The sequence below is a fragment of the Hesperophylax consimilis genome, chromosome 26, assembly GCF_061612785.1.
Source record: "Hesperophylax consimilis isolate HC1 chromosome 26, BYU_Hcon_1.0, whole genome shotgun sequence".
Taxonomy (NCBI): domain Eukaryota; kingdom Metazoa; phylum Arthropoda; class Insecta; order Trichoptera; family Limnephilidae; genus Hesperophylax; species Hesperophylax consimilis.
This window is the reverse complement of record NC_142861.1, coordinates 20,854,747-20,876,922: the sequence shown is the minus strand read 5'-3', so window position 1 is coordinate 20,876,922 and position 22,176 is coordinate 20,854,747. Positions and strand designations below refer to the sequence as shown.

At 33.7% G+C, this 22,176-nt stretch overlaps 1 protein-coding gene across 1 annotated transcript in view; it reads right to left on the bottom strand.

The window, feature by feature from the left end:
• 5-HT2B (5-hydroxytryptamine receptor 2B) overlaps positions 1-22,176 on the bottom strand; it is a 332,239-nt gene that overhangs the window by 46,589 nt on the left and 263,474 nt on the right. The window contains exons 2-4 of the mRNA XM_089647667.1: positions 18,888-19,120; positions 18,453-18,651; positions 15,578-15,583 (exon numbers count right to left, since the gene is read on the bottom strand). Coding sequence (XP_089503793.1) covers positions 15,578-15,583; positions 18,453-18,651; positions 18,888-19,120 — 438 coding nt within the window. The remainder of the gene's footprint in view (positions 1-15,577; positions 15,584-18,452; positions 18,652-18,887; positions 19,121-22,176) is intronic.

The window sequence follows — 22,176 nt, the reverse complement described above, 5'->3', positions numbered from 1 at the left end:
ATAAAAATAAAATCAATCTCGTCTTTCCTGAAAAAAAGTTTAACTATATGTATTTGAAATTCTAGTACTTACAAACAAAAAAAATCTTGTATAAAAAGCATAATTATGAAAATTCATAATATCGCCTGCCTCTTTTTAACTACAGCGTTCGTGACCAGAACGTCTTAATTAACTCCCTAAAATAACCAGTCGAGCGATCGAGTCAATAGCTGAAATACGTGTCGAGCGATCGTGCTATTATATGCTTGGAAATTTCCCGCCTTCAATAAAAAAAATCACAATTCTGAATTTTAATATTGAGACATATAAAATGATAACAGTGCTACATAGATATTGAATGCTTATTTATTTTGTCGTTTATTTCATATTTTTAGGATTTATAAAAAAAATATATTAAAAAATCATAAACTTTAAAAACACGCGAATTTTGCGTATTAGTTCTTCAAAAATTGTCATTCGTGTTTGGGTCAACATTGAATATTATCTATTTTTATATATTGTTTATGGCCTATTTGATAATCACAGATACAAATATATATTACGAGACTTAATTTTTAATCGTAAACAGCTATTCTAAATGTTTTGTATGAAAATAGAATTTGTGGATCACGGGTTCGCAAACTGTCAAATTTGAATCACTAAATTAGGATATTAAATACTTTTACCATAAATACTGGTTTTGATTTCAAAAGATACGTTCACTGTTTACAATTTTCACCAAGAATAATTTCTATTCTTGCTTTATTTACTTCGATAAAACGTTTCATACAAACGGCCATAAATGACATTTGACAATGCAAAAGATACGTGGCTAAGAATCCACACTTTGATTAAATAAATAATTCTATATATGGTACTAACTCTCCAAAAAAATCCTACTCTCATTCACAATATTTTATCATTTAAATCTTAAATAAAAAGCAGAATACGAAACAAAGGGAGATCAGAAATCTATATAAATAAAATTATAGATGTTCGTTTGTTAAAAGTCTTAAATCTCGGCGATGCACTACGTTGTGTAATATTTTAAATTGAGTCGCTATCAATAACAACTCTTACGTAGATGGTGGTAAGGTTTAAATTCCCGCTTAACACCATCCGCCTGTTTTGATTAATGCAAGAAAAAACATGGCCAAAAAGTGCCTTTTATTTTATTTTGTGGATGTTCAGGCATAAATATTTTTTTTTTGATAATTTTATGAATACATTATTTTGTCACATTATACAATAAAATCATAACTGAAAAGGGGTTCTTAAGTAGGAGATTTTGAACTTTAAAGCAGTTTTCATAGGCCTTTACATAATTTTTTTCTGGACCTATAAAAAAAATTATCTAAAAAATACTCGATTATTTCAAAGGCTAAGATGTATTCTACTCGCAGTATTTAATTAAAGCATCTGAAACATTTCTAGGCGACCAAATTTTCAAACCAAAAACACATGATTTTGAATTACTATGTATGGCATCGCCTTAATATAAAATCTCTCTTAAACTTTGACACAACGTTGCATTTGAAAACTTGTATATTTTTAAGCTATATTATATATGTCACCTGCGACAGGTAAAAACATAATATATAGTCACCAAATACGTACAAAATTAATGCATACACTGTCTATGGTATACCAATACATGAAGCAAATAAGTTCCTATAAAACCATTTATATTCTAGAAGGTACCTTCAACATTACCCACTGTCCGTAGTACAATAACTTAATACGAAAATCGCCAGACTTGGGTGAGTTCACTGGTTATTACATTCTTGTATTGTGTATTCATTATTACAACAACAACATTGCAACAGTCTCAGATATTCGTGATCTTGGAATAACCCTCGATAGTAAACTACAATATAACCTTCATACATCAAATCATAAATAAAGCAACTGAAATGTTAGGCTTCATCATAAAAAACATAAAACTTTTTAATAGCATCGATATCATTAAGCAAGTCTACTTTGCCTATGTACGAAGTCATTTGGAGTTTGCATCAGTTGTTTGGTCTCCATTTTACAAAATCCACATAAACAAAATCAAAGCAATTCAAAACAAATTCGTAAAATCTCTTTGTTACAAGTCATTTGTAAGATTTAATAATTATGCAGAGGCAGCTTCACTTTAAAATTGATTCACTGAGTGTACAAAGGCATCATAAGGATGCACTATTCCTGTATAAAATAGTTAACAATAATATTCAATGCCCAGATTCAATTCAATGTACCTGCCCGTTCAACACGCTCTTCTGTCCTGTTCAGTGTGTATCAATGCAAAACGAACTCTAAGAAGAATTCTTGGCTGAACAGACTACGCAATTATTATAATACCGTATTATCCATGGTGGATATTTTCAATTGCGAACTTACCAAATACAAGAGAGACATAAAATAATATTTCTCTGATTGTTTGTCAATAATGTTATGTCTCTATTCTTTATATGTATTTCTATTATGATTTGATTTATATCTACAACCCCTCTCCATGGCCATAAATGTATTGATAAATGTTTTGTTTTATAATTTTTCGTTTTATACAATCTTTTGTTTGGTATAAATTTTTGAATTCATATTCCTTTCTTACAAATTTAATTTACTTATTCCTTTTTATGCTATCTCAGTAGAGGTAAAGTCACAAGAAGGAAATCCATAATTGGTTTTATTTTGGCTATCTAATACTTATTAAAAAACTGAAATAAATGTAAGCTGTCGATTTCCCGAAAATTATGAAATAAAATATTAAGTGGCAATTTTAAATTCATTGAATGTTTTGTCTTGTTTCATCAGGTAGATTATTATATAGTTTAGGCGCAAAATATCTGATATTTCTTTTTCCCAATGTAGTTATTGTTTTGGGTTTCATTAGGTATTTTTTTGTATATGTCGCGTGTTTCTTGTGTGTTTAGTATTTTCGTTATATTTAGTTGATTTGTTGATTTGTCGAATATTTAGTACTTGTAAAGATATTTTCAGTGCTTGTTTCTAAAGGGACCTTAAGGATAAGTTTCATGATTAATATTTGTACCTTTGATAGTGAATCTAAGGCTGAGTTAGAACACTAACCAGTTAATATTTTAAAACTCCAACTACCATCATCATAAGCGGACATTTTTTCGTGTGCAAGGATGCTAGACCTAGCTAGATTTCAAGCCGTGCATATTTTTATTACAGATTTATGGTTTAAGTGAGGTCTAAGTGCTGTGACGCTGATTTATATGGCAAAATACGTCACAACTTTAGTAACTAGCACTCTGAAGTCTAGAATTCTATAATTAGAGCAGAATAGTTCCCCAGCACCGGCTAGGAAACTTTAAAAGTGAAATATGTGTTTTGACTTGACGTAAAATGGGGTGAAACTTTCGTCGTAAAAGTTCGAACGACCCTGTAAAGCTTTTTACTGCATTGAAAAAGCTCGGTACCGCACCGATAAAACCAAAACTTTCTGCTTTACTGCCAATCAGCATCGCCAAATATCAAAGAAGGTTCTTTGGTACATGGCTGCGAGAGATCGCGGACAATTGTAATCAAAGAATAAAAGTCTTTAGTCATGGCTACCCGGAAATATCCGGAAAGTCCCGGAAAAGACCCAGAAAAGACCGAAAAGAACCGGAATCATGGTGGCTAACCCTTCTTTTCCAGGGCCGCTTTGCAAGATTTTTTACATTAATAAATTTATATTATACGTGTTTTTCGACATTATTTTTGCAAATTATTTTTAAGGTTTTTATAAAATTTAATTATTAATGAGAACTAGGCCGAAAATTAATATTTAGGATATGATTTAAAAAAAAATTTAATGTTAAGATAGGTTAAAAATGAATACCAAAATTTCAACTAATTTCGACATTTTCAGAGCACTTAAAAAACAATTCAAAATTCAAATAAAATACAGAATAGTAGTAACGGGCGCCGCAATAATAAATCAAATACAGAATAGTAGAAACGGGCTCCGCAATAATAAATCAAATATAGAAAAGTAGTAACGGGCTCCGCAATAAAAAATCAAATACAGAATAGTAGTAATGGGCTCCGCAATAACACATCAAATATAGAACAGTAGTAACGGGCTCCGCAATAACAAATCAAATATAGAATCGTAAGAACAGGCTCCGCAATAACAAATCAAACATAGAATAGTAGGAACGGGCTTCGCAATAACAAATAAAATATAGAATAGTAGTAACGGGCTCCGCAATAACACATCAAATAAAACGACTAAATACAACTCAGAGATGCATCACAAATACCATATTTTAAAGGTTAGGACGTCAAAAACAGAAACCTTTAAACAGTTCGACGTTCGAGGATACAAAAAAGGTATGCCAAAAATATTCTGGTTCATAAAAAAAGTTAAAAAGGCAAAAATCTTTCAAAATCAAAAACTGGAGCAAACAAATGGACAAGCTAAATATACATACAGTTATACAACAAAATAGCACCAGCACCAAACAAATTTAGTACTTGCATTTAGTCTTGCAAATATCATAAAAATAACTGACTAGTATTTAAAAAACAGTTACTTAAAATACCCTTCAACAAACCTTGAAGTTGAACCACAGAAGTCTCTGATAACCCTCCAACCAAAAATTATTTCACCTCAGCATAGGATCTTCTAGCGAGAAGGACTAATAATATATTCTTTATCTGTTTTTATATTTATAACTTACATATTTTCAAAATTTCAACATTATATAGTAATCTATGTATATAAAAAATAATGTTTTTCTGTTTGTGTTCTATAGAGTCAAAAAATACCGGACTGATTTCGCTGATAATTTCAAAATTCGTTCTTATTAGTGTCTGAAGTACTTAGAGGATGGTTTGAATTGTAAAAGAAGTCGGACGACGCCCGAGGAAGAATTAACGCATTATCTCTGCACTGGAACGAGATACGGAGTCGAAAAAAAGTCGAGATAATTGTAGCTTTTTTAATAGTAAAAATGTGGTAAACAGTAGTGAATGGTTGAAGTTGGGGTCGCCTTAGGAAGGCATGGCACGATTAAGTGAGACAAAACATTTCCACCTTAAAAAGAGGCAGTTTGCAGGTACAAAAGAATTCAAAACCGCAAAACTTTACTCCAAACCATTCATAATCCAGAGTAACCCCGGGTACACGTCAGCTAGTAATCAATTAGTAAAAAAAAAGTTATATCTTTATAAATCTCTTCAAGCCTTTAAGAGCATAATGGAGTCAATAGTTATGAGCCTTAGTAGTAAGTGACTAGAAATAAGTTTTGGATGTAAGTCACTAGTTATTATAAATCCTAGTTGTAAGCCAGCTGTATTTATTCTTAATACATATATTTGTACAGCGCACTTGAGGTGATTTTTCACGAAAACGGCGCTGTATAAATTAGCCAAATATTATTATTTTTAACGGAACTATAAAAATATATATTTAGATCGAGACATAGCCCACTTTGGTCTCAGATTTATAAAAAAAGATAAAGGCCAGTTGTATCACAGAACTGAAATTATAACAGTACTTGAATAGAACTTTCACAGAGCTGCAAAAAACTAACCTTAAATAAGATTGACCATAAAGAATAAAGGAATATTATGTATAAATTTGAATGAAGCAAGAAGTGTGTGCGAAGACAGATGTGTATTTGGTCAATTCTTGCGGAGACAGAGTTGTGTTTGATAAATTCTTGATCAAAAATAAAGCCCTTAAATTACCAGATCTGCAATAGAACTGGTAAATAATAAAACGTATTTAGCTGAGCCAACTGGCTCGACCTCTTTGCATTTCGTCTGTATTTAAATTATGAAATCTACGGAAATCGTAAAAACATCGATTAAAAGAATCGACGCGCGAGATTTCGCACAAAAAAAAAATACGCGATATTGTCGGAAACATCGGATTGCAACATATTGTTCGGGTCGGTAAAAAAAGGCCGGACCGAAACTATTGTTCTTCACTGGAAAGAGTGAAGAAGAAGAAGAAGCCACTGGAGCCAGCCAGCTTCTCGGAAGGGGGAAGCACGGGAGGGTCCAGGGCGTCAAGCGGCAGCATCTCCGAGGGTCAAAGGATCGGAGGGGTCCGGGCCACAAGAGTGGTCTGGGGCAGCCATCAGCAGCACCGAGGGTCAAGGATCGGTGTTACCAGATCTTAGGAGCGGTCTGGGAAGAGCCATCCAGCCAACAAGGGTCAAGGAGCGGTTTCCTGAGAGGGTCCAGAGAGCAGATTGGAGAGCGAAGAAATCTCATTGGGAAGTTTTTTTCTGTTTTTCTTTTCTTGTCTTGTGGGTACCATCTGGGCAGAGGAAGCATGGAGTCAGGATTGGGGTCCTTTAGTTTGCGTGACGGTAACTGGGAGAACTTCAAGGTCCGTCTCGAGCAGTACCTCCTTGTGAATGATGAAAAGTACGCATCGGATGTTAAAAAAAGAGCTATTTTCCTAAATGCTTTGCAAGATGATTGTTTTTCTCTACTGGTAAATTTGTGCATTCCTAAAAAAGTAACAGAGGTTGATTTAAAAGATTTGATATCTAAGCTCAATGAATATTGTTTTACGACAAAATGTTTTTTTGAAGAAAGATCACAGTTCTATTCAGCTAAACAAAGGAATGACGAATCAGTTCGCGATTTTGCTGTTCGTTTAAAATCTCTTTCTAGCAATTGCAAATTCGGGAATAGTTTATCAGAGAAATTAAGGGATTTCTTTGTACTAGGTTGTAAACCCGGTAAGATTAGAGAAAAATTATTTCTCGATAGTAAGTCATATACTTTCGAAAAATGTGTGCAAGTAGCAGAGTGTATTGAACTGGTAGCTTCAACTCAATCTCAATCAGCTGTTAACAGAGTTTTAGCTAATGTAAAAGACAGCGGAGGTTGTGTCTCACCTAATACGCATGTGAAAAACAGAGATGGATATAGTTTCAAGCGAAACGGTAGCTATAATCGGGCACGTTCACCGTCTCATCAAGTTACAAAACGTAATTGTACGGTTTGTGGATATCATAACCACACGGCGGTAGAATGTAGATTCAAAAATTATGTATGTAAAATTTGTGGTACTAAGGGTCATTTAGCAAAACAATGTAAGCATGCAACAACACGTAAAAACGTGAATACTTTGTTATCGGATGGAATGGTTGGTGATGTACTAAGTATTGAGCCATATTATATAGAAGTTTTTCACTCGATGGAATAAATAATAAATTCATGTTAGATTCTGGAGCATCTTGTAGCGTAATTCCCGAAGAGTGTTATTTCAATAAATTCAGCAGTATTGAGTTAATGCACGAAAATGTGAGCTTACGGAGTTTTGACAATACGCTCATTGGTGTGGTAGGTACTTTCACACCGATACTAGAGTTTAACGGCTTGTCCCGCCGAATGAAAATTATTGTCGTCAGTAGCTCGTCTCTTTCTATTTTAGGACGTGATTTCATGAATCTCTTTAACGTGGGAATAACTGGGATCGTTAATTGTGTAAGACAAAATACATTAAAGGAGCAATTAGTAAAAAAAATTCCAGAAGTCTTTACGGATAAATTAGGCAAGTTTAACAGGTACGAAGTGAATTTAACGTTAAAAGATTCTGCCACTCCGATATTTCGTAATCACAGAAAAAAATGTGTGTCTCGTTTTAGAAAGGTTAAAAAGTTGTAATTTAACGGTGAATAGTGAAAAGTGTGAATTCAATTTAAAAATTATTGAGTTTTTAGGTTATAAAATAAGTGAACATGGGATTCAACCGTGTCAGCGGAATAAAGAAGCCATTTTAAACGCATCAGCGCCTAGTGATTTAAATAAATTGAGAAGTTTGTTAGGTATGGTTAGTTATTATCGTAATTTTATTCAAAACATGGCAAATATATTGTCACCATTATACGATTTACTTAAAAAAAGATGTTAAGTTTCAATGGGGTACGGAACAAGAAAACAGTTTTGCGATACTAAAAAAAATATTAACTTCGGATAGGATTTTAACGCATTTTGACGAGAATATTCCTGTGAAACTTGTCTCGGATGGAAGTATGAATGGGGTCGGAGCAACGTTAATCCACCTCTTTAAAAATGGCGTAGAAAGACCAATAGGGTTCGCAAGCAGAACTTTAAATAAATCGGAAAAGAATTATTCGATTTTGGATATTGAAGCAACAGCTATGATTTTTGGGATTAAGAAGTTTTATCAATATTTGTACGGCAGAGAATTTATTTTCGCTGTAGATAACCAGCCTTTGGTCAGAATTTTCGGTCAGAATAGAGAAATTCCTAAAATTGTGGCGTCAAGATTACAGCGTTATGCAGTTATGTTAGGATCGTTCAATTTTACGATTGAATACGTAAAGTCGAAAAATAATTGTTCAGACTTTCTGAGCAGGTTTCCAATTGAAAAGGTTAGCTGTGAAGATAATATAGAGTCTGGTTACATTAATTATTTTGAAAATAACGGGTTTAATTTGTCTTTAGACGTGATAAGAAGTGAGACCGAAAAGGACGAAATTTTAAGTCAAGTAAAACAATTTCTTATCGAGGGTTGGCCAGCATCAGTAAAAAAGGCACAAAATGGTAATTTTACTAGAGTTTTCGGGGAAAAAAGGTTAGAATTGTCATTGATAAATGGGTGTATTTTATATCAACATAGAGTTGTTATTCCTGAGTCTTTAAGACAAGAAGTTTTAAAGATGTTACACAGATCTCATTTAGGGGTTTTTAAGACTAAAGGCATTGCAAAAAGCTTTGTCTGGTGGCCAAAAATTAATCAAGATTTGGAGAAAATAACAGAAAATTGTAGAGATTGTTTAGAAATTAAACCAGAATCACAAAAGAGTTCATTAGCAGTATGGCCTTATGAACCTGAATTATGGTTCAGGGTGCATATTGATCATGGTAGCGTACATAATTAAAACTTTTTAGTTGTGGTAGACTCTTTTTCGAAGTGGATCGAGTGTCTGGAAGTAAACAGTCTGTCTTCAAAAGAAAATATTGAAGTACTTCATAGGTTATTTTCACAATTTGGTTTTCCAGCAACTTTAGTTAGTGATAATGGTACGTGTTTTTGTTTTGAGGATTTTGAAAATTTTTGTAAGAAAAATGGGATAGAACATATCACTAGTCCAGTTAACCACCCGAGTAGCAATGGGAAAGCTGTAAATGCTGTTAAAACCTGTTAAAATTTTCCTAAAAAAATTTGTAAAAATAATCGATTTCCTTCAGATTATAAAGAAAAGTTAGGTAACTTTTTAACATACTATAGAAATACCGCTCATGCAACAACAGGGCGTGAACCATCTGTATTATTATTGGGAAGGAAAATTAGAACAGTATTTGACTCTCTGATTCCTCAGAAGGTTGATGAAAGAACGAATAGTTCAGGTTCTACTCGACAGCACGAAGTAATGCAAAAGGTTATTCAGAGTCAAGTCAATCAGAAAAGACAATATAAGGGTAGAAATAATTCAAATTTGAATGTAGGTCAGAAAGTGATGACTAGAGATTTCAGAGCGCAGGGTAATAGGTTATGGGTCCCTGGGGTTATTGTTGAAAAAAAGGTAGCAAAATATATTTCATAAAAATTAACAAGTCTAATATGGTGTGGAAAAGACATTTAGACCAGATTAAAAAATTACATGTTTCATGGCAGGAGGGAGATAAGCCGGAATTCGGTACGTCTGACACAATGGAACTGTCGACGGATGAAGTAAATCTCTCAGGTATGTTACGTAATAGAAGTGTCTCTAATACTGTTCCTCCATGTTTCAGGTCTAACCCGTGGCAGGGAAGACTTCGTCCAAGATGAGGGTACTTCGCAGTCCAGGAGGAGGAGTGGACGGACGACGAGACAAAGAGAAGGGAAGCAGAAAGAAACGCGGCATATGATAGTTAATTTAAAAAAAAAATGTTGTGTTAATTTTTTAGAAGATGAAATATATGAAATAAAATTGTAATATGAAATATATAGAAATAGGGTATACTATATGTAGCTAGGGACATTCAATTTTAGTAGGGGAGGATGTAAGAAAGGTTTTAGGTGGTACGCCTGCTCTTTGAATGTGTAAGAGCGAGATGACAGATCGAGGTATAAAAGATGACGGATGCATCTGCTCGCTCTCTTTTCCCAACCGACAGCTCAGACGATAGAAGTAGTCAATCCGTACTAAATTGTCAATAAACATTATATCTGAACACGCGTTCTATTATTGAGATCCTACAGTACCACCAAGTCTGTATATAACAGTTTGTGTGTTCCGAGTTCGGTAAATCCTACAAAAGTTGATAGAATTTTTTTATTCCACCAAAGCGCATGAGGGTTGCGACTGCTGTGAGCTGTCAAGTCTGAGTAATCAACATTCCGCGAAGTATGCTGTTCACAGAACTTCTGCTAGTTATAATGTATTGGACTTATATGTTATTTAAAAATGCGTTGCGTTATGTTTAGTTTTGAGTTAAAATTTTATACCTTTTGTTTTGATCCAGACCTAAACCTTTTTTTAGTTTGTATAACTTGGCTTATTATCTGTGGGTTATTTCAATGAGGTTGGCGTGTGGTTATAAATTTTGATAGCGTAGTATGTACCATTGTTCGTGAGTGGTAAACTTCATTAAATTTGTTGGTTATTATTGAGAATTCGTATTAAAGAGAATATAGAGTAATTTAGGTGAATAAACAATAAATATAAAAGCTACGTGTGCCCTGTACACTAAATATAAATCCCCCACCGTTTAACAATTTCGTTTACCATTATTTTCGATAACTGTTCCCAGTGGAAATATTATTATAACGCCTCCAGGCAATTATTTTAAAGCGTTTCACAGAAATTGGGGTTACTTTGTTACGTGACTCGAAATATAAAAAAAATCTTTTTATTCCTTTAAAAAAATCTTTTTTATTTGTCTTCAAATACTGATAAAAAATATACGTTCGTGTTTCAAAAGGGAATTGGAATTGCTTAATTGAATAGACATGTGAGTGAAACAAATAAAAATCTTTTATGTTGCAAGACAAATTGTATCCACATATCTTTTATTTACTTAATACTAAGATACATTAGATAAAAACAAACTTTGGATGAGTATGTATTAATCTTAGATTATACGGTAGAGTTCAGAGTGGAAAGTTGGAATACGCTTATATCTCAATGTTTTGTTATTTAAACAAAACAAAAAATCGTATATATATAAACATATATATATATACTGACCGAGAAGTTTAAAAATCCCTTGCATATTTTGGCTAGTAAAAACTTTTTAAGGATGTTCGTGGCAGGGTGAAACCGTTTCTCTCCCAAAAACGTAATTTAATAATAACTTTTTTTTTAATAGTCAAATTTTTCCGGGTTACAAATAACCTGACAATATTAGAAAATCTCCTACTACCATCACAGTCAGCGGAAAATGTTGCTTGTGTTATGATGGAAGACTTGATGAGAGGAATTGAACACACTACGCCTGGGTCGGACCCAAACGGGATGCCAACTCAGCCACCGACCAGTCAAAATGATGATTGGATTATTTGTATAGCGCCGTTATCGTGATAAAATCACCTCAAGAACGCTTAACAACTTAATTATGCATTTAATCTATTCCTATCACTTAAAACCGGTTGTTTCAGAGAATTTGAACAATTCATCAAATTTCACAGTTAATTTTCAAGGACTGCAAAAGTTATATTATTATTTTAGTTCTGTGAACCAATTGGCCCATATTGATAGAAAAACAGAACTTCAATAGAACTTTCACAGAACTTATTATGAATTTAGATGAATTTTTCAAATTTTCTGAAACAATACGTGGTTAAACTTGTAACTCATTACTTTTTAGTCATGATATTAAAACTTCAGTTTTCACAATAAAAACATTGCGAAAATTTAACATACTTTATCAGTTGTATGTGATGTAAAATTTTCTTGCGCTATGAACCCATTAATTTAATTTAAAATTGTGAAACTGGAACTGATAATTGTTTGAATTCAGAAAAGCAATAAGGTAGGTACTGCGATCAGAATATTTTATACACAATTAATTAATAATTCAAGATTTAAAATATACATTTTTTGTCAAAATTTTTGGCTGAGGATTTTTCAAGTTTACTAATGGTGTTCATTTGATAGGTATAAGTGCGATATATTTTAAACGTAATAATAAATTAAGTGGTAAAGAGCCAAAGGTGCCTTTACAACAAACATGTTGAAGTGTGATAATGTGACTCAAAGTTAATGGGGTATTATTAATCATATGTTAGGTTCCGACCAAACCAAACATGTCTAAACAAAATTGAAATAAAATCGATTTAATAACAAAATTTTGAAAAAATACAATTTTAATCAATAAACACTAACCTTCCGATTCAGAATCAACTAAATTCGACCCATAATCCTTGACTTCAGCACTGTCATCACCAAAATTGTGATTAATATATGTTATTCATGGGCAATGTTTAGCGTTTATTACCAAAATCACTCTGCCAAAAAACGACAGGTGGCTAGTATCGTTTAAAATTTTGGAATTAAATCCATATTTATGATTCAGCTTTTATCAAACTACTTTTTGTTTTGTTTGAATATTTGCCACCCGAATTAAGATGGTTCGATGATATCTCAATAAAATGACAATTTAAAAAGTCATAAAAACGTTTAAAAAAACTAAGATATAAACCCAACTTACGTAACCTATTGAATCTAATTTTTGTTTCACTACTTTTCATGACTTTATATCACCTTTTAAAGGATGGTTGAATTGTAATGTCGATGAGTTATCCGGTCATTAATGATGATTTCATGATAAATAAACAAGTGTGTTTTTTCAACACATCTTAAAAAGGGACATAAAGTCATTAAAAGCGTTGAAAAAAAAACTTATATTAACGTAACATATTTAACCTAGTTTTTGTTTCATTACTTTTCATGACTTTATAACACTTTTGAAAAGAATGTTGAATTATCTTTTAATGAGTTATCCAGTCTCCTTAAAAGATAATTCACAATTCATGGGGTTTAGAAACATACAAGTTGTGCTCAAAAGTAATAACTTTAAAAAAAGCAACCCTACAGTATGTATGGATCTGCCGTGAGTTTGTCATAAGTTAAAATATTTAACCGTTCTTTGAATCAAATAAATTCAATATACATACCTATATGGTAACCGAACAACTCAACACAATGACAATTCAATACATATTTAAAAAGTGATATTAAGTCATGAAAAGTTATGAAACGAAAACTTTGTTAAATGGGTTACGTAAGTTTGTTTTTTAATGGCTTTTAATGAATTTATATCGCTTTTTAAAAGTGTATTGAACTATAATTGTATTGAGTTATCATGGAACCGCTAAGAATAGATTTATTTGTGAAGGTTATTTAGTTATATTTGGTTTATTTGACATTTCATTTATTAATTGGGCTACAAATAATACTAACACAAGATATAGACGATGGCTGATGCTGATGATAAATACACACATTTTTTTAATAACCCCACACAAGATACCCTGAGGGAAATAATTGCTGTCGGGACCTATATCAACTTGCAAGGAATGCAGTATAGATACAATGATTAAATAAATATATTAATATCCCTGTATAGTTGTTTTTTGTCACGTCTACTTATTGTGATTAACGGAAAAGGGATATAAAGTTTGTATTATATTTTAAGAGCGCATTGTTATTGTTTTTTCTCAATCGAATTCAGATTGACTGTATTATATCAAACTTCAGTATTTAAATAACAATTAAATAAGTCGATATTCAAAATACATTGAATATAACCCACTTCAAGTCTAAATGAAACACGCTGTGTGTAAGTTATGCATCTCTGTAAGTACTATGACGAAGCCACTGAGATTATGGCATCCCCAAAAGGGGTATGTCGTGAGACTGAAGATACTGGGGTGTGGAAGGAGATGGTAAAGAGGGAGATGCGGAAGTACCTGGCTATTCAGATCTGGTCACCAAACATGGCCAAAGCCATTTAAAGCAATTTTTCAATTCTGTCTTACACCGAGGCGATACTAAGACTATCTCCCACTCTGGAATTTGTACATTTAAGTTCACAAATTACTAATTAATTTAAAACATATAAATATACTTTATTTTTTCTTGCTTGATGTGGCTCCTACACAACATCTTGAACTTTCCAATTGGGGCAGACTTTAGGTTTTCCGGCAGCGCATTATGGTATTTCATCCCTTTATATAGAATACTGTTCTGAGTATTTGCCTTGTCCTTTTTTGGTAGCCTGATTTCATTGCACGTCCTTGTTTTATATTTGTGAATGTCCTTGTTGTATTCAATTTTATTTGAAAAATATTTGGGTAGCAAGTTGTTTACTATATATATTATTTTAAAAGGGTAAATTGTGAAATAACACAAGTTAATCAAATAAAATTTACTTGCGCATGATGGTATTTGAACCCTCGATCTCCAGCTTTCTAGAAGAGAGCCTTACCCCTTGACCACGGAGGCCGTCGGAGAACTTCGCAGAAACCTAACCTAATCCAGGAATTAAATTTTAGCGTTGTTACCCTTCCTGTCAAAGTATCCCCTGCTTTCTTTACGGCGCGTGGAGAATATGATATACGACTTATGATGTGACTAAGGTGGGTTAGAACAAAGTTCTCGCATTCCACCACAAATATGTTCCCACAAATCCTTTTTCTCATTTTTTTATACTCGGGTAGAAGGGAAATTTATTGCAATAAAAACGTTTCGCCGCAAGGATCGAAGTGGGGCGAAATATGGTTCATGCGTGAGTTGATCTTATTAGCCAGACTTCGTGAGAATATTATTTTCGTTTTGTTAAAAAAATATTGAGAAAGAAGGTAATTCTTTTGTCACCAATTTTTTTAAGGTTGGTTCATAACCAACTTGCTGGAGAGAAAAAAATATGTAACGCGTACCCGTGAAAATTCTCAGGATATTATAAACTTGTAAAGGGATTTTTGAAGCTGAAAGTATTTGCCTAAGGACTTTGTGAAGAATAATTCAGACAAGCAATCATGTAGGAAACCATAATGAAAATTCTCCTTTATTTTAAAAAGCAATTAATTTAAAAAAATCTTATTTTAAAATATGTAGTTATTTTGGGTAAATTAAAAAAATATATATAAATACTTATTATTCAAGTTTACTACAGGCGTTTACTAAATAAGATAGACGATATTTGTTTTTGAAAGGCATAGATCCTGCGGCAAATAACGTGCTTCACAAATCCTACAATTATTGTAATATTCTATGATTTTATTCCGAATTAATAATCACATGACCAGAATCAAAAACATGATTCACTTCATGGTTTAAAATCATTTTGGGGTGACCCCGACCTCTTTTTCCATGCACTTTACGCGTCATAAATGTATATTGTCATCGTTTTGTCTCTGTCTGTTCAAAAAAACAACTATTACTATTCCGGTTTGGGGGTACCCTTTGACCTCTTCACTGGTCGCTCTCGACCCATCGCTCATGACCCAGTGCAAGATATGGATTCACACGTCCGTCACTCCTGGTTAGACTGACCCCTGTATTCCTACTCAAACCCTTTTCGTTCCCAGAACTTCCTCTCTAATTATTAAATTATTTTCATCAGGGCCTCCTATTTTTGTGTAGCGTTATTGTAAATTAATCGGTTTGGTTATTACCCATGGCTGTTTCCAACAGCATTTATCTCGGGGATGCTGAGTGTATGCAGCCTTAGTTCCAGAAGGGATGTTGCATTACTCCTTATGGCGTATAAGGTTCTCAACGGTTTATTCTCAATCCCAGACATTCTGGCTGAAATAGGATGCTATGTCACGGATAATTTTGCGCGAGACCGCCAACACAGGCTTTTGATTCTTCCTAGGTGCAGAACTAACTTACCAATGGTGATGCCTTTAGGAAAAATCACTAAATGCCTCGCAGGAAATGTGGATATTTTCCACATATCCTACAACGTATTTAAACTATTATTATTCAAGACTTAAACCTATATTTGAAAAAAATTTTGTCCCTCTTGTAAATGTATTTGTTATTCACTTTTTGTAATTTTAATTACCGATATTGCAATGTAGGTACTGGTTTATACTGTTTTTGCAAATAAATAAATACGTAAACAAAAGTCGGCAAGCTTCCATGCATATCTCCCAATGGCTCTTTCATTCGTGGTTTTAATTCACAGTCACCCCTTAGACCTTATATTTTTTCAACTGTCTATATTTTTCATGAATCAGGATAAGTATCAGTACTTTATGATGGACTATTTGCCTCAAGTCTATTGATAACTTTTAATTAGCGACCACCATATTCAGTTCTCCATTAATTGAATTTCTTTCATTAAAGCAAATAAAAAGAATCTACCTAATTAAAAATCTCTTAAACCTTTTTGTTCGTAACTCTGGCGCCCAATGTGTGGGGCGTTGAACAATGATCTTTGTTTGTTTTGCCCGTCACTGCGAACAATGCTAGGCATTGTTTTGTTCGAGAAATCAGGAAAAACTCAACACAAGTCAGCACTTAGCAGTTGGTGTGGAGAAAATTTGCCGTCTCATAAAGTAATTAACATGGAAATTAGGAGGTTGTTATGTACATACATACTTCAGCAAGAAGTACACTTTGGGAGGCGGGTGTAGGTACCGGCATTCATTGCATAACCAACATCTCAACCATAGGTCATATTTGTAACCTCACTCAGAGTTCAACTGGTCATGTTTTTAAAAATTACTCCTACGTTTCTCCGTAAATCTACATACATAAAAAAATATTGTTTTTTTGTGCACATAAAGTGGCACACAATGACACATAAAAGTGTCATCTGAAGTAGGTAATAAGTTTGTATTTCTGTTGTCCATAGAAGAAATCTTTTTTTCTCTCTTATGGTTGACCAGTGACCAGTGACCAGTGACCAGTGACCAGTGACCAGTGACCAGTGACCAGTGACCAGTGACCAGTGGCCAGTGACCAGTGACCAGTGACCAGTGACCAGTGACCAGTGACCAGTGACCAGTGACCAGTGACCAGTGACCAGTGACCAGTGACCAGTGACCAGTGACCAGTGACCAGAGACCAGTGACCAGTGACCAGTGACCAGTGACCAGTGACCAGTGACCAGTGACCAGTGACCAGTGACCAGTGACCAGTGTCCAGTGACCAGTGACCAGTGACCAGTGACCAGTGACCAGTGACCAGTGACGAGTGACGAGTTACCAGTTACCAGTTACCAGTTAGCAGTTACCAGTTACCATTACCAGTTACCAGTGACCAGTGACCAGTTTCTTTTTTCGTTAACCGATCACCGGCCATCAGTACTCGCTTTCACCTCCACAAATTTTTACTGGAATATTCCGTCCAACCAGTCAGAGAATTATGAAATGATTTACAGTTTTTAGATTCTTCGTAACGTTGAAGGATTGACTCCGAAATGAATTTTATTTTTGGATCAACCCTTAACTTGGTGTAGAGAACTTAACAAATAATATTATGGCTCACCCGCCATTCAAATACAAGAGATGCTTGGAATGGCTTCAGCTGTTTTATACTAGCTGAAAATAGTTCAGTTCTCCCAACCGCTTTCAATGCATATTCTTTATCTATTCCCATAATTCATTTTATATCAGTTTTAGCACTATTTTTTAAATATTACCGTGCAATAGGATACTAAAAAACAACCAAAATCTAATATTTTAACCACAAATTATATAATAGAAGATATGGAAGGAAGCGTATAGACTGTCACCGAGCCGAGACAAACTTGTACGAGCAACGAGTGCATAGATCCGATTTGCAGTAATATTTGTTAACGATGTCTACAATTTTGTGGCCTAGTTCAGCCTCAAGAATTATGCTTACTGTCAGATTGAAACAAGAATGAAATATCTAAATTTGCAACACAGTGCAAAAAGAAAATATTCTAATATGTATTTTATAAAATGCCACGGTCTAGCTTGGAAATAAGGTTACATCTAATTTATTTAAGGATTTGATTTATTGAAGAAAAGAGTGAAACACAATAATCACCAATATTGATCATGCTATGTTCTCCGGGCTACAGAGAATTTTGTGTGGTCATAATATAAAAATCAATTCGCAGAAAAATGGAAAAAATTCCAGAAATCGAGCCACCAGGTTCCCGAAGGAAACCATAAATACAAAAAATGAGTAAATATTTTAACTGTCTCCATGTGCAGAAGAAAATACTCAATTAGGTCTTTAGCAGTGTGTATCTGTGCCTTTAATTAAAAACACAAGTTACGCGTGACAATATTATTACCATAAAGTGAACGCGGGAAGGAACTATTTCAGAGATATGACTTATCCATACGGGTGCTCGAGTCAGAATGGTTTCCAAATTTCACGAGAAAAGTTTTAAGAGTTTTAGTTTTTTCAAGAGTTTTACGGGAACTACGTGTCGTCTCAGGGCGGCAACCTGGTAGACCTTGCCAGTAACTAACATTAAATATGCGAGAGCAGTTCCTACAGGTCAATAAAGAGAACATTACTATGTAGATTTTAGACAAACAATAATTATAGAAAACTCACCTGGGGTACCAGGAAGCCATGCCGAAGCACAGGTAATCGGACCAAGTCCAGATTTTTGTCGCGCCAGCAATCTCACAGTCAGAGCATAGGTTAGCAGCATCACACCCAGCGGGATGTAAAAAGAGATGATGGACCCGATCAGCTTGTACAGAGGGTCCGGAATTTGGCAAGTGCCGCCGATTACGACGCTCTCTACGTCCTAGAAGAAGAAAATATTTTTGACACTGAAATACTTTTATTGAATAGAGGATTAATAGACGTATAATAAAAACTTATGTTTTTCTCATAATAACTAGTAGAAATAATACAGCTTGCCCAACAAGCTTCCAGATCAACCACTTTTCAGAGTGTTTGAATTATAGCTTTTCTTATTTACATCATGAATATTCACCACCAGAAGTTCACTGACATGAGCCACAACATTGCCTAACATACCTTGGAATACATCAAGCTCAGCGGAAGACTCATAGCCGTAGACAGCAGCCACACGAACAATATCTTCAGCGTGACCCTCCGCTTGGTCTTGTTTCTGCCAAAGCGCATGGGGTACCGCAGGGACAGGTAACGGTCTACGCTTATCGTACACAGGTGCATTATTGATGCTGTGCAGAGCAGAACGTCGAGACAGATCCAGGCGAGGCAGGCCACGGCGGGGAGGGGGAAGTGACCTAGAAAGAAGGAGAGACGAATTAGAGTTGTGGAAGTGAAGACAATTTTCAGATGTTTGGATTTAAAATACTGTTGTATTGTCAATATACAACACTATGCTTACAACTTGCAAGGACAGGAAGCGGTGTTTATTATAGAGACAAGTAATGCATTTTCCTTTTTATAATTATTTATAACTGCTAAAATACTTATGTAGTTTGTCAGCCTATACATATTGACAGTCTTTTATGTAATTACACGGTATATTTTCAAGGAGTATATAATGTATAATAATGATGTTTTTAAATTTACAGTTGGATTAATGAGTTGAATGAACAGAATAGTATAAAGATATAAATAGCAGTAGTATGGTATTTACTTTTATTTTTAACGTTATTAATGGTATTATAGACAGCCTTGATTTACTCAGCCTAATAATCTTTCACACACACCCAACCGCAATATCAGGACTGAGTCATTTTACACTTTCGCAGAAATAGTAGATGTGCTTAACTGCACGGAATATAGTTTCACTAGGCTATAATAATATACCTCAGCAATAATAATGAATGTAGCATGATACTATATAATTTTACTTGAATATTTTACTTCATGATTACTATTCCACTAAATTATTACGTATCACATATTTGGAAAAGCCCGTGTGGGCGTATTACATAAACAAATAAATAAGTATGAGTATTATATACGTACAAAAGTATAACAGTCACATCAACAGTTTTAAAGATATAGGTACGTATATGTATTTCAATTTAATGAGGATGTCATAGTCCTTTGGTTGAGAGTGTGCAGAGACGAATGAAATATAAGTGTAGTAATGTTTATTGGGTGTAAGTGAAGATGTAGTGATGACTCTGGACCGACGCTGTTGGGGGACGTAATTGGTGGAAAATCACCGACATAGTCGGTGGATAAAGTCGACGACGAATCCTTGTTGATTGATGATGAAGCTGATTTTCAACATCAAAGAAGTGGAGACAGTGGTGGAGTGGTTGTGACGATGAAGTCGGTTGCTCTACGTTGCGGGCGGAGATATGACTTGTATTCAGTACTGGTGAAGCTCTAGTGAGAAGTAAGCCGAAGGTGCAGTGGAAAACCGCCCGTCTCAGTTGCAACTGGACGCTTGTAAGGGACTGACCGAACGACTCCTTAGGTACAGCGATGTGGCAGCGATTATAATTCCGGTAGATATGATATGTACTGCGCGCTGCTCTCAATCTTTTAAAGAAGTTCTAAATATTATTCTAAAGGCATACCGCTGCAGTCCCCTTCGTACTGGGCAGTTGGTAGCCGTATGAGATTTTCACCAAGAAAGAGTTTGGATGCTAGTCAACCTAATATAAGTTTGAAAGGACTGCAAAGAGTGTTTGCATGCACTAGTTTTGAGTCACAAAAATAGTTCTATTAAAAATAATTTTACCCGCCAAATTTCCTGAAAATGACTAATACTATGAACTGTTTTATTACGCTTGATAGATCTATATCGGTGGATGTTAAATTGAAAGAAGACAATTATGTACTTGCTACTTTAACTTCCTAGCACAAAGTTATTTACCAGCACTAAATAAGTCAACCAATCACTTACGCCACATCCATTAGTTTTACAAATTTTCAAATCAATGACAAAACTATGTCCAACAATAATATATTATGTAGTTGTAAAATAACACATACATGCCACACGCGCAATAAAAGCCCCCTATATCCCAAACAAAACCCCATTGTGGTAAAACAGATATTAATAAGCTAAATAAATAATTCCAAAATACATTTGCACATAGTTATTCAGAAAACAGCTAATCCACAATTTAAACTCGTAATTAAGCTAATTTAGTTTATGCACAAATTATGATGTTTTTATATGTACCGTTTAAATAAAATAAATAAATAAAACATGTGGCTATTTCTCAAAACACCTTTACTAGAAAATATCAAGAGTAATATAATGTAATGTAATGTAATGTCGTGTGTGTGTGTGTCGTGTCGTGTCGTGTCGTATCATTTCGCTTCGCGTCCCGTCACGTCACGTCACGTCACGTAGTTACGTTAAGTTACGTTACGTTATGTTACGTTACGTTACGTTACGTTACGTTACGTTACGTTACAATAAATAATTACAAACAATATATGTTATGTTATGTTATGTTATGTTATGTTATGTTATGTTATGTTATGTTATGTTATGTTATGTTATGTTATGTTATGTTATGTTATGTTATGTTATGTTATGTTATGTTATGTTATGTTATGTTATGTTATGTTATGTTATGTTATGTTATGTTATGTTATGTTATGTTATGTTATGTTATGTTATGTTATGTTATGTTATGTTATGTTATGTTATGTTATGTTATGTTATGTTATGTTATGTTATGTTATGTTATGTTATGTTATGTTATGTTATGTTATGTTATGTTATGTTATGTTATGTTATGTTATGTTATGTTATGTTATGTTATGTTATGTTATGTTATGTTATGTTATGTTATGTTATGTTATGTTATGTTATGTTATGTTATGTTATGTTATGTTATGTTATGTTATGTTATGTTATGTTATGTTATGTTATGTTATGTTATGTTATTTTATGTTATGTTATGTTATGTTATGTTATTGTTTTCTATTCTATTCTTCAGATTTTTAAATTTTCTGCTTTTTCCAATATTTCTGCGGATCTGCTTTATAGACTCCGGTCATTTTCAACAAGGGCGATATTTTAAAAGCGCTAAAATAATGTTTTAGAAAGTTTAAAAAAGGTTTTAAAAATAAGTTGAATATAACCTTAACATTATCACAAATCGAATTTCGCCGTCATCCCATTGAAGTTTAATATATTACCATACGGGAATGCCCATTCAAAGTTTGCTGACATATTAAACGAATGTATGTGTAACAAAATAAAAACTTGACTATGTTATCTCATGCCCCTTTCGACCCTTTGAAATTACTATGCGAAGCTCGTCTGTATGCAGAACTACAAAACCGTGAATTACGACCGAACCCTTTTCAAAATACATCCTACGTTTTATTTGTCGCTGTTTGAAGTCAATTCTTA